The sequence below is a fragment of the Phyllostomus hastatus genome, unplaced genomic scaffold (assembly GCF_019186645.2).
Source record: "Phyllostomus hastatus isolate PE091 unplaced genomic scaffold, TTU_PhHast_1.1 phas_scaffold_12, whole genome shotgun sequence".
Lineage (NCBI taxonomy): Eukaryota > Metazoa > Chordata > Mammalia > Chiroptera > Phyllostomidae > Phyllostomus > Phyllostomus hastatus.
The window spans coordinates 16,393,933-16,406,817 of record NW_025334007.1 but is presented as its reverse complement, the minus strand read 5'-3'; the positions used below and the strand labels follow the sequence as shown (position 1 = coordinate 16,406,817).

The following is a 12,885-nucleotide window of genomic DNA, read 5'->3' as shown; positions in this document are numbered from 1 at the left end:
ATGGTACTCAGTCCTAGCCTTGAAAATCTGGCAAGGAAGCCCATGATCTGCTGAATCTTGGATGACACTTTTGTCCTCTGACTGTGATCTGCAGTCCTCTCTGTTACCTCATCTTAAACTCAGTACTTGAGAGCCTAGAAAGTGGAGTCAAAATGCCCACTGGGGCATTTGACTGGTGGAAGAACAAGAGGAAGGTCCATTGGTCTCATTCCCGATTTCCTCTTGCTAAAGTGGCCATGACCCCTTCATATGACCTCAAACAAGAGGATTCCATGTAGCTCTATCACTTTTGATCTGAAACATGTCATCCTCCTTTAAAAAAAATTTCTCTCTCTGTGCCCAACACACAGTAGGTACCCCCAAAATGTGTGTTGGATAAATATTTGGTTGAATGTAAAGGAGCTCCCTGCGACCCTCATGGACCAAGAAATGGACCCCCAGGTCCCTCTGCACACTGACCTCACCTGGGCCAGGCAATTCAGACACTCTCTGCACAGGATCTATGTATTCCCTGTCCTCACCTCCTCACAGGATGGGGAAGTCTCCATATATTCGAGCAATGAGACACAGGCTGCTAGGCAATGACAATGAAAACCACAAACTGCCCAACACTAATGTGTTTTCTGGGAACAACATGGCAGCCATGCCTGAGATGCTGAATTCAGCATAAAAATACTACCACTCCAGCAGATGTGGAGATGGGAGCGGGAAGTAGATGGAAGTTTTCCAATACTTCTGGGAAGGCCTTTTTAGGACAGTAAATCTTAAACTATGAAAGGAAAGAAAATCATGTCTATTTCATGTGTTGGAGCCGAACTTAAATGAAGACGTTAAACATAAATTTATTTGCAAAATTTCAAAGAACACAGTATACATTTTGTTTAAAGGACAGGGTCCTAACACTGAGAAGGGAGTCACGTGATTGCAGGGAGAAGCCTCAGCTTGAATGGTATATTATAGGTCAATTCTGGGTGACTGGCGAGAAATGGGAAAACGTGCACACCCAGGATCCTGCCTTAGAGAGGGAAGACAGCAACTGCTCTCCTGAGAGAGTAGAAGAGAGAGATGGACAGGAGACCCACCTATATTCTCGCAGAAGCACAACAGACTGCGGCATCTGAGGTACTATTTATGGCTGGGGCTGAGGAGAGTGGGGGTGGCTGGTGGCCGCAGATAAAACTGTGGTTAGTTATCACCACAGGTGGGTATGAAAGAAACATTGGGAAATTGAGGGAAAAACCAAACAAAACGATGCCTTGTACACTTTGTTTTCCTTTTCCTTAGTTAATGTGATTTAGTGACAAGGCTGACTAGCTGAGCTGCGGACTGCCAAACTTTCTAGTGTGTAGGCAGTTATCACTGGGAGCAACTGAGCGACAGAGACTGAGCTGCCTGGGAAGACCACAGTTACTGGGCGAGGTCTCTGGAAGATCTATCTATCATCCTCCATTTGTTTTTGTTTATTTATTTTTCCTTCTTTTCCAGCCTTCATGTTTAGTTATTATTCAAAACATGAAAGGAAAGCTTTAAGGACACTATAGACTATAGTGGAGGTCATGAAGGATGGCCACCTGCTTTTGGGAATAAAGTTTCATTGGAACACAGCCACACCCAGTTGTTTCGATACCTTCTATGGCTACAATGGTAGTAGGCTCGAATAGTTAAAACAGAGACTGTGTTGCTCCCAAAGCCCAAAATATTGACTCTCTGTCCCTTTGCAGGTGAGGGGTGCTGATCCTTGATTTGCATATGGCTATTCAGGCTGGAATATATAAAGAAGTTAATGCAATTAATCAAATCAACCAACAAAATAAATTATTTTCTCTTACTATAGGTTCTCTAAAGAGAAATAACACTGGGCTGGCTAAGGATCAAAATTCTCTCTGGCATCGTTGTCTGCTATTTCATTGCTATCTATCAGCAAAATTCTAATCAAAACCAAGATTAAACTACACATAATGCCCCCTACAATGAGTGAACATCTTTCTATTCCTATGACATGAGCTGAGAGGACAGAGGAAGGATGATGGTTCGAAAGAGAACACTATTAAGTGAATAAGTGAACAAATGAATGAACAACGAGATATGTTTGTGAGCTAGAACTGTAGCCTCCCTCTCTTCAAAGCCAGTGTGTGTCACCTTCTTCCTCTGTCCCACAGCCATCCTGTTCCTGGCCAACCATCCCACATGGATGTACATTTCGTTCCAAGGAGAAAAAAAGCAAGAGAGTGTCTTTGGAATCATCCAATTCATCACCAGTCCCAGTAAGGGGAAATCTGTCATGACGGTAGCTGGATATTTCACATACTCTCAGAAACATCAAGGCTAGTAAGTCGGGTTATTAAGATTATGTGGGGCTGTCCAACCTGAAGCCCGCAGGCCACATGCAGCCTGGGATGGCTGTGAATGTGGCCCAACACAAAATTGTAAATTTACTTAAAACCTTTTTTTTTTTTTTGCTCATCAGTTTTCATTAGTGTTAGTGTATTTAATGTGTGGCCCAAGACAACTCTTCATCCAGTGCAGCCCAGGACACCAAAAGGTTGGACACCCATACATTGACCTCTACTTCCAAATAACAGAGAAGTACAATTTTTAATGTTGTAATTTGAATGCAAGATTTCCACTCAATTTCAAGGTAGGAAAATCTAAATTTCTAGAACTCGGTCAGAATTCTTTGTCTAATGAAATAGCAAGACCAAGTCTTGAAAAGTATGCTAATGGAAACAATAATATGAAAGTAAGAGATCCACCAAATGGCTCATTGAGATCTTCTCCACACTTGAGTTGTCTAAAAAAAGTAAAAGAAAAGCAAGCTGTATCATACCTACCACATATGCCCAGCACCATCTGGCCGGCTACGCTTTTCGCTACAGCCTATCCCCCAGACACCCTCTCTTCAAATGTCCTCCTGGGCAGATCCTTATAGGGAAAAACTGCATCTAAAACATCCTCTGTACCATATGCATATCATCAAGTTAGAAAACATCAATAAAAATCTCAAAATCAAATAATTCAAAGATCACCAGAAATAGTGTAACTTGTTAAATGTGTCACTCTGGGTTTTCAACATACATGTCATATATTCTAGAGCAGTGATTTTCTTCCTAAACAAAAAAGAAGGTCCAAAGCACACACATTTTGCAAAAAAAAAAAAACCACCCCAAAACCAAAAACAAAACCTAACCATGTAAAAAATTGTATGTATTTGATTAAAAGGTTTAAATGGATGTGTTAATTTTTTAATCAAGTAAAAAATTTGAATTCATTTCTGACTTTGACTAAGTCCTGTAATTTATTTTTAATTACACACTATTTCCAATTTATTATATTTTTCTTCCTATGTGGTTAGGAACTTAATTTGGTGCCTAGAATTCTGGAATTTCTTTCAGCAATGAGTCATAGGAGCTCAACTAGCCTGATGATAATTGCTTTGGTAGATTCCAATTTTCTACATGGAATAAAAATAATTTTCCTCACAGATACTTAGACTTTTTCACGCAGTAGAGCAACTGACTCAACTGTTTTTCTGCCCCATGGTTCTGTACTCCCAGCAATTCCAGATGCACTGACTTTCACAAATGAATTGACATCAAGTAATAATCCACAGAAATAAATAGAAACCACCTAACTCCATTCTTTATTATTAAGTCTCATTATCTATTTTATTTGATTCTAATTCATTTCCTCCACTTATTCCATTTCAGTGAATCTGCTTACTCAGTCCTCACATTTTGATTTAATTTAATGCTTCCAATTTAAAAGCTGTCATTTGTAATAATTTGGCATTTCTTACATCTGTCTGAGAAAAACTGCTTGCTTTCCTTAAAAATTCCTGAGTAACTACTGAATGCTTCCTGTAAATTTTGATCCTTCAGTAGTGTTCCGTGGCAAAAGCTAGGAAACTGTTTCAAAAACACATTTGCTTTCTTTTTTAAGGGACTTGGAGTATTTTTTAAAAATAGGAACAAAGTCATTCTGATTTAAAGAAACAGCTCTTTTTGTCCTGCCAAAACTCCCGGGAAGTGATATCACCTAGAAAAGTTGAGGTCGATTTATAATGCAAAATTTAATTTATATTCTTAATAAACACTGTAATAATTATCCAAAGCCATTAAACCAGAGGTTTCTGGGTACTAGCCACTAGGCAATAATACCCCAAATTACGAGACAGATATCTCCTGTAGTGCTAACTATTAAAAACAAAGAAAGGAACAGACGGAAAAAAAATACATGTGCATAAAAACCGATGGGAAGTGACAAAATAAATAGGATTAAATTTGGTAAACTCAATCCCTTGCTGAAAGGTTTAAAAGGAAAAAAAAAAGAACAGCTCCATCTGCTCAAAAATTATATAATGAATGCTCTAATTACGTCCATTTTTAAAATGTTAATTTCAATGAACTAAATATATATTTTTTTAATTGAAAGTGAAATCTGAAGGAAGACTGGCATGGCAGACACGCACAAACATGTGTTATTCTTGTTTTATGCCTCGAAGGACGATGGGCGAGCGAACTGAGGCCACTATGAAGATGATACCTGTGTGAGTTCTGCCTTGTGCGGTAATGAACTTGTTAGTCTGAACGAGGGAGATTGGGACAGAGGCCGCCCTGCAGACCAACATGCATGGCAGGCAGTTTGCATAGCGATCCTAACCCCTGAGGCTGCAGTGAAACTACACTGCCTGGACCGTGTTCCTACTGCAGCAAGTGCTACATATGTGACCAAAGCTTGTGTTAACATGGCACTTTTGGGATCCTTAACAGATAGCTAGTGTTTATCCATGTTACATTTTTTAAGTTCCTCCAGGAATTATCTTTGGCTTCTAATTTTGTCTCCAAAAGCATCGCTAATGAGTCTTCCTATACGGATGGTCAACGGATGTAGTGGCAGCCTGTGGATTTGATATGAAATAATATTTCTTTGACATAAAATAATAATGGTCTGTAAGACTAAATGATGAGGAAACACAATTGTGTGGTAGGGATTTCATATTGGTTCTATGCCCCTTGCTTGCTTTTGGAGAGAAAAACGAAAGGTATGTGTTTACGGAGACCAAAATGGTTTTATCTGCCACTGGCAGACACCGTATTAATAAAAAGTGTGCACTAAACAGTCATCTGGTTTAGGAAAAACCTGTTATCAACTGGGGTAGGCTACTTCACAACAATGCGATATCGCTTCATTACATCCCCAAACTTTGCCTCTGATCATTATGGAAATGAATCTTTAAACTGTCACCTCAGTTCCTCAGCTTCATAAATTCTGTTACCACTACTTGCTCGCTCATGTACATTTAAAATATACACATACAAGAAAAGGCAGGGTTGTTTGGGGGCTTTTGGCTGTTTTTATTTGGTGGAAAGGGCAGTAGGTTTGATGCAGGGATTGAACTAAACTACCAATTTAAAATTGAAGGACTATGTACTTAATGCCACTGAATTATTATACACTTAACTGGTTTAAATGGCAAGTTTTAGGTATGTATATTTTATCATAAGTTGAGAATAATTAATTTAAAAAATAAAATTGCTCTGTTTAGGATACCATGTTACTAAAGTATTGTGTACAGGAGAAATCTCATGTAAAAACAAGCAGTGCCTTAACCCCGGGGCTCTGTTAAGTTGAAAACATGAAATTGCTGTTTTGTCATGTAAAATGGTTTGCTATCAGCAATTTCACACTCCAACCTACATATTCATAAGTAAAACCTCCATCCTGGACAATTACTACTGTTTAGTCACTGTCCATGGATGCAGGGCCGTGGGAAAGAATAAGCTTCCTTCGCACGGTGGCTTTTGATATTGGAGCCAGTGCGGTTAGAGCATCCGGTCCTGCTCCTCTCTGACAGTCTCTCCCTTTGGGGGAGGGAGATCCATTACCATGCTGAGAGATGCCCTTTCCCTAACAGCAGCCCAGCTGATTCTGTGGGCATCAAACTTGCAATCAGTCATGATCTCGGAAAAGATTCATTTTAGCTTCTATTTTCTGCCACATTCTTACCACAAAATCTTTCTACAAAAAAGCATGCTATATGTCAAAATTGTGACATATTCTAAGATTTCCTTTCTGGAACAAGACCTTTATCAATCCCCCCTCATCCCCCAAATCTCCAAATCATAAAGAGCAGAAGATCCCCCCCCCACCCAATTTCATCAGCAACAGGCAACAGAGCTGATGCCCCCCCACCCTCAAGCTCCAACTTTGATGGCTATGACATGCCCTAGCCAGGGCCTGATACACAGACAGAGCAATCGTATGCAGTCAGAAAATGAGAGAATGCCCAAACTGCTACAGCACGAGTGGAACCGAAGTGTAATTAACATGCATGCCCCTCCGGTTCCTCGGCATGAGCAGCAAACAATGCGTCCCATGTCCCTGGACTAGAACATGCAGAACAGAGAATCAAAGTGATGACATTCCATTAATTAAAAAAAGAGACAGTTTCCCCCAATCCAGCTCCTCAAGGTGACAAGCTGTGGACACCGTTCTATGAAATAGCCTGTTCTGTAGGAAGATTTGGAACAGGAATGGGTTGTAGAAAGGCTGTTCTATTAATTTAACATCAGGCTACAGGAAAAATAACACCCTGAAAGCAAGACCGTGCCATAGGGATTACTTTTGAGCTATTTCACAAGAGACACAAAACCGGGCTACCCCTTTTTAAGCACCCCCAATGAAAAGCTTTAAACAGGCTATTGTCAGCACTGGGTACCTTTTCTCTCTTGGCTTTGTTCAGTATTTTCCTCGGCTGCAGTTTCCATGGCTGGCTTCATACCATCCACCAAAAATGCTTTTCCCCGCTCCCCCCAACACACACTTTTCCCCTCCTCTTCCTTTTCTTTGGACTCCCCTCCGTCTCTTATTTACACTCGTGTGATTGAGAGGTTCTGTTCTTCACTACAGTAGATTACAGTCCCTTCCAAGATGCAAAAGTCTCGTCAGCGTCAATTCCCCTCTGCCTACTGGTCCATAAAGACAGCTGCCAAGGAGCAGGCAGCCATACGTCACCGAGGATCCCAGTTATAAAACAGCCTTTCTCTGTCCGATTGTGCCTCCAATCTCAATGCGGCTCAGCTCGGAGGGGGAAGGACCCGCTCCCCACCGGGCCCCTTCCTCCCTGCTCTCCTACACACGCTCTACGCGCCCTTCCTTCTCCTTGCCAACTGCGCCCAATGAATGCTAATTAATTCTCCCAGGAGAGAGGAGATTCGTGACATCAGAGGAGGGCTTGCGGAGAAGAAAAGAGCCCCCTCCCACCACGTGACTCAGCTGGCCGGCCGGCCGGCCACGAAGTGTGTGCTCTCAGGAGAATGCATGTCTTCTATAAGCAAACCCTTTCTTTTCCGTGGGACCCCTTTAGGAGGCATCACAACTGGATGTATTTCATTTACCACCCCGCCCCACCTAACCCTGGCAGAATATAGTCAAAGGATTTGCCAGGGTCCCTATTTTATTTGCTTTCTTTCAGATTTGTCTTTCACACAGTCTCTAAGTAGATAGACTAATGTAAATATATATATATATATATATATATATATATATGAAAGAAAAATACATAAGAGGGAAGAAAACTCAAACATGCGTCTAATAATAGCAGTGTAGCAATTTAGTATTAGAACCAATTTGCTGGTCTCTAGCTAACATGTGTGGCAGGAAGAAAAACTTTAGCTCAAGCCCAATTCATAAAGAGACACCTGTCCTTATTTTACAATAATCATAATATGCTACAAGTGTACCTAGCTGACATTTTGGATGGCTTCTTGGAATGAAAATCACGATAGAATGTTTTTGTTTTTTTTCTTATCGGATGTGGTTATTTCTCTATGGAGCTTTATTCATTAGAACCCCTGGCTCAAAGTGAAAAGGGTAGTTTCAAGAATATTTGAAACGTTCAGCATAAAAGCTATTGTACCAATGCTGATTTTGATCGCTGGTTTCACAAGCCTTCTCGCAGGCCAAAATACCAGTGGGACCAACATTCTCAGCGTGCCCATCCAAGCATATAAGCCTTATCGTGGTTGAGCCACGTGTTTCCAAGCACCCTTAATTTCTGCACCATGTTTTAAGCATTTGGTTGACTCACTTCACTTCATTTTCCCTATCAAAATATGTATAGGAACTCAAATCAAATACAGGGATAATCAATACTGATAACCACAGTGCAAAGGGTTCCGTGACCAAGAACAGAGTCTGGTAGTTGGTCGGGGTGAGCACCCATCTTAAAAGCAAACATAAAGGCAAGTTAGAGACCACTCTATCCCCCCCAAAATCTCTCTGAGGTTTTCAGGGTGTCTTGCTCAACACACAAAAATGCATAAGATCCTGAATCAAAATCCTCTAACAACCCGATCTTTTAACACATTAGGTCTAGATAATCCCCAAAGCCTTCTGCATTCAATACCTAAAGCTCTGCTAAACCAAAAAAGATTTTGAGAACTCGCTGAGCCTGTTTCAACATTTTCTTTTAATTTTACATCTCATTTTTCACCTTAACCATTGTCCTAGAAGACCTCGCCCACAACCAGCTGTTTCCTTAAATTATGGCCCCACTCAATTTCCTTGTCTCATAGCGAGGGGACTGACAAACATGGCAGTCTAAAATTTCAGATTTTCAAAAAGAGATTCATTATGTAAATATGGCACAGCTTTTTTATCTGCTCATCTACGGATGGGCACTTGGGCTGCTTCCAAATCTTGGCGATTGTAAACAATGGTGCAATGAACATAGGGGTGCATACACAGTACAATATGCAGAGGACTATTAGAGACTTGTACACCTGAGACCTATGTAATTTGATTAAGCAATGTCACCCCAATGGATTCAATAAAAATGTAAAAGGAGGATAGACAAAGAAGAGACAAATAAAAAACAAACAAAAAACCCCAAAAGAGGCCCATTTGTGATGAACTACCCTTACAGAAAAACCTGATGATGTGTCCAAACAGGATGGTCTTAAACATTTTTGCAAAGACTGCATAGGTGCACACAGAGAGAAAGATGGTAATTGTTGCTCTGTGACTGGTTTGTTCTCTCTCAGCAGTTCAAATGAGAATTCAAAGCAAAAATGAAATTCAATTCGGCCCAAAAGGGGACTGTTGTGATTAGCTATATTATTGGTTTTTATTTTAAAAGTATCTAGCAAAATCATTCAATTCAATGTACTTAAAAAAAACTGCAGAATAGAACAACTTTTTCGCTATGACTTAAGGATATTATTTTAAAATGTTGTCAAGAGTGGGGAGGCAGAATATGGAAGACATTCCAAATTTAAGGGCAACTCTAGTTCTGTATCATAGTCATGGAAATCAAAACCATGGGACAAAATAGTCACAAATTCTCCAGTTGATACTTTTATCTACTTTCACCCTGCAAAACTCCATGTATTATTTTTGTATCATTTAATGTACCATGTATCATTAAATCTATCATTTTTGCCTTATTCACAGCATCATCATTGTCTTTTCATTAGGTAAATAATGTATGACAATTCTAAAAGTTACCACTGTAACCTTATAAGCAGCCTCAAAAACCTCCTGGATATTTCTGAGAAACCATCTGATTCAGAAAAATAATAATAGAAAGATTGTTACTAGCAAGAAAGAGGGGTAGATATTTATAACATTTCTCAGGTACCCATCTATTTTTGGTCAGAAAAAAAATGAATATATAGAATGAGTAGGATGGGAAATGTCTTGTAGAACTGAAAGTAATTCTTTGAGCCACATACATTAAGGCATCTGGACTGAAGGTAAAAATACTTCTAAAAGCCAAAATAGGAATAACAAATACTGATACAAAATAGATGTATTAGATTGAAACATACAAAATTGCTAATGCTAAGAAGAATTGTAGTTTCATGTGGCTCAACTTATATATTTTCATGCTTTCTGTAGAATCCTAGCCGGTTCAGTACACATGCACAAAATAAACTTCTAAGTACTAATATCCACAATAAACATACACATGTACAAGAATCAGTAACACACAGACTCAGGAGACCCTCCTAAACCAGGGTGACCCTACCTGCTAGGTAGGAAAAGGTAGGGAAGGAAAAGGTAAGGAAGGGTAGGGAAGGGAAGGGTAGGGAAGGGAAGAGTAGGGAAGGGCACAGAAGGGCAGGAAAAAAACAGAGTGGATAAGAGTAGGGTAGGGTAAAGAAGAAATATATAGAGAAGGGAAAAAGTGTTCCAGAAAAAAATGAAAAAGAAGATATGAAAAGCAACAGTATGGTAATTGTGTGTGCGCGCACATGGGGGGTATAAGGGGACTAAATGGTAATGAAAAAATATAATACAAAAAGGGTATCATCAAAGTGTTGGGGAGATAACTCTCTGACAGAGCGTCCAGAGCATAGGGTATATGATGAGGCTGGTGGGTGGTAGGAGGGAAATGAAGGGAGATGGCTGAATCAGTAGGCTGGAAACCACGTAGACTGAACACCTTGCTAATCTGGGAGGCAGATGGAAGGCTTAAAAGCAGATCTGATCTGTGCTTTTAGAAAGGTCACTCTGTTGGTAATGTCAGAGAGAGTGGGGAAGGGCCAGACTAGAGGCTGACAAGCTATTAGGTGTCTCCTGAAATAGTATAAGCAAGAGACACTGAGGGCCTACATTATGGCATGGAGGGAAGTAAGGACCTGGATGATATCTGGTTGAATACCTATCTATGCATAGAAGTGAAGAGGGAGAAGGATGTGAAGGGGAGTTTGGAGTTTTTAGCTTGGTTGAGCAAGGAGACGGTCATGCTATGAACTGAAATGGGGAACCAAAGAGGAGGCAGCAGTTTGGTAGAAGAAATGAGCATGTGTGGCTCCTGGTGCCCTAGGACATCCCAGAGGAGCTGTCCAGGAGGCATTCAGGAACGTGGCTCCGGAGGAGAGGAGCTACCTGGAGACAAGGATCTGGGAGTCTGGTGCAGAGGAATCCTTGGTAGTATAAGGTGTCCAGCTCTGCCCAAATGCCACCTTCTCGGGGGATCCTCCTTGACTTTCTTGTCTAAAAGTATAGCCTATAAATGCCCAGTCCCCTTTCCTGGGTTTGATTTTCAGCCTTGCTTTAACCATGACCCAACACTGATCTCTCTATTTACTTCTTTATTGTCTCTCTCCACCCCCTCAAGAATATAAGCCTCTTAAGGGCAGAAATTTTTGTTTTGTTCTCTCCTGTATTACCAACTCCTGGAATAGTCCTTGGCACATAGTAGGTCTTTGGCAATATATTTTGAATGAAGGGTGAACAAATGACTAGGGAGAGAAACAGATTACAAATACTCTAAGATTAGAATTTAAGGAACATTGACTGTAAATATAAAGGTAAAGGAAAACCTTTAAAGGGAGGGTAAAAAAGGACTACAAAGGAACGATCAGAAAAACAGGGGAACAATGCCAAAGTGGGATTACTGAATTCGAAAAAGTTTCCATGGAGGGCACAAAGTTAACAGTGTCAAACAGTGCCAAATACTATAGAAGGAGCAACGAGGATGAGGACAAGCAGAAAGTACCATTTACCACCAAACAGTCACTGGAATTTCTGTAACAGTTTTGGTTGAATGATGGGGACAGGAGCAAGACTCCCAAGTCTTTTTCACCATCATTACTGTCAAAATCGCAGGCGCCTGTGGTCTAATTGAAATGTTAATCTCATACATACAGAGGGCTCATGCTTATGCCTGTACATCTTGGTCCAGTTTTCAACTTACCAACATAATCTTGATTTTTTCTTCGATGACCTATTCCACTCATAACCTTCCCAGGTTTATTTTATGGGTGAACAATTCTGGTCACCCATTCTACTTTATGTATGTGTGGTGGAGTCATCTCCCACACCACCAAGCAATTCCCCAACACCAGTAGGGTGTCCTAAAATTCAACCTCATTCTGACACTATCTCCCTGGAGATAATACCAGATCTTACAGGATAACAACACAGTCCCACAAGAACCCCCCTGCCCCCTCCCTTCAGAGGCCAGTCACAAGTCTTGGTTATCACCTGGGCTTCTCACCTATGGGCTATAGATGAGAGGTTCCAACAATCCCTTCCTTCGGTTTGATTAATTCGCTAGAACAGCTCACAGAGCTCAGAGAAACACTTTACGAACTTGATTACTGGTTTGTTATAAAGGATGTTAAAGGATACAAATTAATAGGCAGATGAAGACATGCATAACACAAGGTATGAGGAAAGGGATGCAGAGTTTTCATGCCCTCTCCAAGCAAGCAACTTTCCCCAAGTCTCCATGTCTTAACCAACCTGGAAGCTCCCCGAACCCCCATTCTTTTGGGTTTTTATGAAGGATTCATTGTATAGGCATGACTTGTTAAATCACTCACTGATGATAGAACTCAATCTCCAGTCCCTCTCTCCTCCCTGGAGGTAGGGGCAAGGACTGAAAGTTCCAAACCTATAATCACACTGTGGATGCTACTGGCACCGAGCCCCCATAGTTAGGTTCAGGAAATTCCAAGAGTTTTAGGAGCACTGTGCCAGAAATAGGGATAAAGATTCTTAATATAAATCATAACATCACAGTCTCTTAGTAAATTTGCTTTATGTGTCTTATATGCCTGTGATTTAAATAATTTATGGATATGTTGAACATAACAAGACCAAGGTGAGAGAATCCTGTGTATGCACTATGGGCATCATCCTGGTTGACTGATTGGTTCGTTCATTCATTCATTCATTCATTCATTTAACTGTTATTCATTAAGCACCAATTGCATGCTGAATATTGAGTCGCTATTCTACATTATATGATTATGATTGTTCAGCCAACTGGGAATTCATTGGGTTGCACAATCACCTGCCTACAATTCCATATCATAGTCACATAGCTATTAATAAAGTTTGTCAATGTCTATTCCTTTCAAATTTCTGGAA

The 12,885-nt window shown here is 40.5% G+C and overlaps 1 protein-coding gene across 5 annotated transcripts in view; it reads right to left on the bottom strand.

Moving 5' to 3' along the window:
* The window catches only part of GPM6B (glycoprotein M6B), a 138,803-nt gene that overhangs the window by 31,640 nt on the left and 94,278 nt on the right, over nucleotides 1-12,885 (bottom strand). The window contains exon 1 of one of the 5 annotated variants that reach the window (XM_045855924.1): nucleotides 6,719-7,160. The exons of 1 other annotated variant lie outside the window; for it this stretch is intronic. In XM_045855924.1, coding sequence (XP_045711880.1) covers nucleotides 6,719-6,779 — 61 coding nt within the window. In that variant the 5' untranslated portion in view covers nucleotides 6,780-7,160. Of the gene's footprint in view, nucleotides 1-6,718; nucleotides 7,161-12,885 lie in introns of those variants that run through there. 3 more of the 5 variants (XM_045855925.1, XM_045855926.1, XM_045855928.1) reach the window with 3 other exon arrangements.